The sequence below is a fragment of the Plasmodium reichenowi genome, chromosome 3 (assembly GCF_001601855.1).
Source record: "Plasmodium reichenowi strain SY57 chromosome 3, whole genome shotgun sequence".
NCBI classification, from domain to species: domain Eukaryota; phylum Apicomplexa; class Aconoidasida; order Haemosporida; family Plasmodiidae; genus Plasmodium; species Plasmodium reichenowi.
Genome location: NC_033648.1, coordinates 318,302 through 323,343, shown reverse-complemented (window position 1 = coordinate 323,343; position 5,042 = coordinate 318,302). Strand labels below are relative to the sequence as shown.

The 5,042-nt window shown below is 20.0% G+C and overlaps 3 protein-coding genes across 3 annotated transcripts in view; 1 reads left to right on the top strand and 2 right to left on the bottom strand.

Annotated features, from left to right (window-relative positions):
• Positions 1-18: 18 nt before the first annotated feature.
• On the bottom strand, positions 19-1,700 carry PRSY57_0309400 (calcium-dependent protein kinase 3; the record flags this gene model as incomplete). The annotated part of the gene is made up of 2 exons (XM_020114449.1): positions 19-510; positions 723-1,700. Coding segments are annotated over 2 exons (1,470 nt in total), but the record flags the coding sequence as incomplete, so codon positions are not given.
• Positions 1,701-2,600: 900 nt separating this feature from the next.
• PRSY57_0309300 (hypothetical protein) lies at positions 2,601-3,451 on the bottom strand (the record flags this gene model as incomplete). The annotated part of the gene is made up of 3 exons (XM_012905719.2): positions 2,601-2,759; positions 2,885-3,129; positions 3,262-3,451. 3 exons carry the CDS (start codon positions 3,449-3,451, stop codon positions 2,601-2,603), a joined length of 594 nt encoding a protein of 197 aa, XP_012761173.2.
• Positions 3,452-4,474: 1,023 nt separating this feature from the next.
• Positions 4,475-5,042, top strand: part of PRSY57_0309200 (hypothetical protein) — a gene marked incomplete at both ends in the record, with an annotated part of 5,726 nt that continues 5,158 nt past the window's right edge. The window contains 2 exons of the mRNA XM_012905718.2: positions 4,475-4,498; positions 4,655-4,778. Of these exons, the coding sequence (XP_012761172.2) occupies positions 4,475-4,498; positions 4,655-4,778 (148 nt within the window). The remainder of the gene's footprint in view (positions 4,499-4,654; positions 4,779-5,042) is intronic.

Below are 5,042 nucleotides of genomic sequence, written 5' to 3'. Positions count from 1 at the left end.
ATATATATATATAAAAACCTTGGATAATTGCTTTCTGTCTAAAGCAGCTGCAAGAAATTCCGTGTAATCAATTTTCCCACTGCCATCACTATCGATTTGATCTAACAACAAATCAAAATTGTAGGGTAATTTTAATCCATCTTTTTCTAATCCTTTCTTTAATTGTTCTTTAGTTATATATCCCTTTCCTTCTTCATCTAATACTAAAAATGTGGATTTTAATTTTTGAACATCATAATCATTACTTTGTTGTGCTATTATCGTCATAGCTAATTTCTGAAATTTTAATAGAAGTCCATAGTTCTTAAAGTTTTCTAATACATGTATATCCATTTTCATATCCATATTAAAAGCATATTTTTTTTTTCTAAACCAAGGATGTTGTAAAGCTTCACTCGCACATATTCTTTTATCAGCGTCCATTGTAAGACATCTTTTTATTAAATCTTTTGCTTCTTCGGATATGTTATTCCACTCCTTTCCCTTAAATTGATACTTCCCCTTCTTTACCTATATAATGTGAAGAACAAAATGTTTGATGTCATAAAAATGTTAATATATACATTCAATTGTTATCATATAAACACTCTCACAATATGTACATACATACATATATATATATATATATATATATATATATGTTTACTCATATATTATTAGTTGTATCCATAAAATTATTTCACTTTTATTATTATTATTATTATTATTATTTTTTTTATTACCATGCTCAATATTTCGTGATCACTTTCTCCAAAAAAGGGAGGGTACCCACACAACAATATATAAAATAAGACACCCGAAGACCACATATCACATTTATAATTATACGAACCGGTTAATACCTGAGGAGCTACATAATAGGGAGTCCCTGCTTTGGTCTTCATTTCATAATTATTATGAGTAAAATAAGAAGCCAATCCAAAATCTATAATTTTTATTAACGATTCAGGTGTCATGTCATAGAATAAAAAGTTCTCAGGTTTAATATCTCTGTGACAAATATTTCTTATATGTAAATAATTTAATACAGAAAATATTTGTTTCATAATAAAAGATGCAAACGTTTCTACAAAGCAACCCTTTTTTACTATTTTATCAAATAATTCTCCACCTGTACATAACTCCATTACTAAATATATTTGATTACTATCTTCAAATGTTTCAAGCAATTTTACTACATTAGGATGATCCAGATTTTTCATAATATCTATTTCTTGTCTAAACCTTGGTATATTCTTTAATTTCTTTTTAGATACTACTTTTACAGCTCTCGTTATTTTTAATAATTTATCTGTTGCTTTATATACACATCCATATGTACCTTTACCTAATGGTTCTTTTGATAAATTATAAAAATCTTCTAAATTACCAGTAAAACTCAGAATAAATCCTCTTCTAGAAAATTTAAAATTATCACTTTTCATAGATTTTAAAGTTGTATTTTCATCTTTGTCATTTTTTATCATACTTTTCTTATTACATATTTTTATCTCTTTTTTTGATCCTTTGTATTTTAAAGCACCTTTTAATTTCTCCTTTTTATTTGTCATTATGCTTCGACCTAATACGACACTCTTATTTTTTATATATTTATGTGAACTCTTTCTTCTTTTTATATTCTCATCTGACTTTTTACATTTATATTTTATAATCACATCGCAGCTTCCTTTTTTATTATTCTTAATAATCATATCATTCATTCTTAAATTCTACTACGTACAAAAAAAATAATATATCTATATATAATATATTTAGGGTCTGCTTAATTTTTATGTTGCTTTAGAAAAAATAAATAATAAGCTAAAAAAATAAAAAAATAAAAAAAATTAAAAACATAAAAAAATTAAAAAAATTAAAAACATAAAAGAATAAAAGAATAAAAAAATAAAAAAATAAAAAAATTAAAAAAATTAGTAGCAATGTTTATATTTTATATCCTTCATTAAATTTAAAAAAAAAAAAAAAAAAAAAAAGACAAATTTTTAAAACGTTGCATAAAATGTTAACAAATATATCTTTTTTCAAACGAACACTATAATGAGAGACAACAAAAAAAAAATTATAAATAAATAAATATATTTATATATAAATCAACTTATAACTGTCAGGTATATTAAGCAAATATGTACAAGTTGTATCATCCTTATATTTATAATAATAATTGAAAAAAGTAAAATATATATATATATTTATTTATTTATTTATATAATACTCAAATAATATTATCCAATGATCTTTTTACCATTTATGTTTTATCTTCTTTTTTCTTTTATGTCTTTTTTTATAATTGGAGATATGAAGGAGAAAAGTGAAGAACTGCAAAATTAATATAGATGCTTATTAAAAAAAAAAAATAAAATAATCATAATAATAATAAAAAAAAAAAAAAAAAAAATAGCTAGTAATAAGAAATATATATATATATATATATAATCATGATAATATAGCTAGTTAAAAAAAAAAAAAAAAATCTAGCTAATTTTTTATTTAAACCAAAAAAAAAATAATAATAAAAAATAAAAAATAAACATTACATATATATATTCTTATATATGTGTATAACTTAATTATATTGCCACTTAATAAGTAGCAAGCATACTTTAACCAGTTTTAATTATATGTATACTCATATTAATACTTATATTATTTATAAATGTGTATTTTATAGGATAAGTACCAAAATCTGTGAGCTTTATTTTTTTACTTTCTATCTTTTCATATACATCATCATTTTCTCTTATTAATCCTCTAGTTAACAGCTAAAAAGGAAAGGGACAAATTAAAAAAAAATATATGTATGTATATATATATATATATATATATATATATATATGTGAAGAAATATATACGTATATAATTTAATTTATATATATTTTAGTATTACATAGTTTATCAAATCATCTTGTGTAACGGCAAATTTTTGATCTTTCTTAAAATGAAATAGAATATTTAAATCATTCAACTTCTTTTTGTAAGTCCAAATAAAACTTGTTCTTATGTCGTCTATATATTTCAAAGTGTTGTCTTCTTTTTCTTTTTCTACTAATTCGTCAGTCGTACTTCTATATCCAAGTCGTTGAGGTATAATGTAATTAAAGGCATGAGATAATTTTACTTGTTTTACTTCTCCTATTAGCAAGTGTGAAAATTATACACATAAATATATATATATATATATATATATATATATATATATATATTTATTTATTTGTTTATGTATAAACATTTTGTCATTTTTTTTTTTTTTTTTTGTATAAATACCTTTCTTTCCTATCTCATTGTCACTACTTACAGTAATATGAATCAGTTTCGGATTTTTTTTTTTTTTTCTTTTTACTGCATATAATACACAATTAAGCCTTTTTATCTGAGGAGTAATAAATCCTCTAGAATACGATGGCAAAAATATAATATAAAAAATATATATAAGAAAGAAAAAAGCATAATGCATTTTTTTCCTTTTTATGTTTTGATTACATTTAATTTTTTCATATTGTATTTTCCCTTAAATCACATTGGCCTCTTAAAATGTTTTGTATTTTCTCTTCATTTTTTTGGGAAAATTATATATAAAAATATTAACCAGAAAAAAAATTAAATATAAAATGAAAATAAATAAAAAAACAAATAATACCAAAAATTAATATATATATATATATATATATATATATATATATATATGTGAGGAATAATAATGATATAGGGAAAACAGGAATATTTATAAGAATTAAAAGGTTATCGTTTCAACAAAAAAAAAAAAAAAAAAAAAAAAAAATTACAAAAAATGGTAATACTATAGAAATAACAAATAAATATAAATAAAACCCTTCCTTTATATATATATGTATTATATATATATTTATATACTTATTTATTATTTATTATTTATAATTTTATTTTATTTATTTATTTATTTTTTGTGAATGTTTTAGATTTCATAAGTTATGTGAATATTTATTTAAATATAAAACATAATAAACCCTATTTGAATATATATTACACATGTATAAGTCATTGTATAAAAATGGATACTGTTTGAATCATTTAGATAAATATTGTTGCTAATATATTAACTTGTTTTGTATTGTTATATATATATATATATATAATGTGTTATGTATTATTTTTTTATTTTATTTTATTTTTTTTTTTTTTTTTTTGTGTTTTACTAATATATACATTTAAACCTTATATGATGTAATTTTTCTTTTTTTTTTTCTTCTTTCTTATATTCTATATGATCACAGTACATTTGTAAAAATACTCAATATATACATAAATAAAAGTCATTTAAAATGAGAGAGAAAAAAAAAAAAAATTATATTGACAGTCTTATATTTTAAGAAAAATATAGTATATATATACACATACAAACAATTAAGATTAAGGTTAATTCAATGAAGTTAAAAAGGACAGAGACTGTTATATAAAAAGGAACCTTTGAATTTATATTGATTTTTTTTAAAATAAAATAATGAGAGCAATCATAAGATTTAAGGTTAGAAAAAGGAAATATATACGTGAATAAATGCACATGGATAATATATTGTTATATATATAAAAATAGACATATATATAATATATATATATATATATATATGTTGGCATATATTTAAATAAACTCCTTTTTTAAAAAAAACATTTTAATTTTCAGATAATTCGACAAGTACATTCCTTAGTATCAAAAGATGCAGACAACAAATTTAAAAGAATAGTATCTTATATTAACAATTATGATGATAACCTAAATGAACTGAAAAGAAAAAAGGAGTACCTGGGTTTGTTAAAAAACATATATCATACAATCCCTTCAAGGTTGAATGAAAACAAATTATGGAATAATTTCTTGAATAAATTGAAAACAGAAAAGTGTTATCATAAATTAAAAAAAATAATTAAGAAAAATACTATAACACACGATTCTCTTATGTGCAGACAAATTATATATCTTTATTATATAGGTAAAAATATATGAATATACAATTGTATAACTATATATCTATGTTATATTTTTATGGTATATATATATATATATATATATA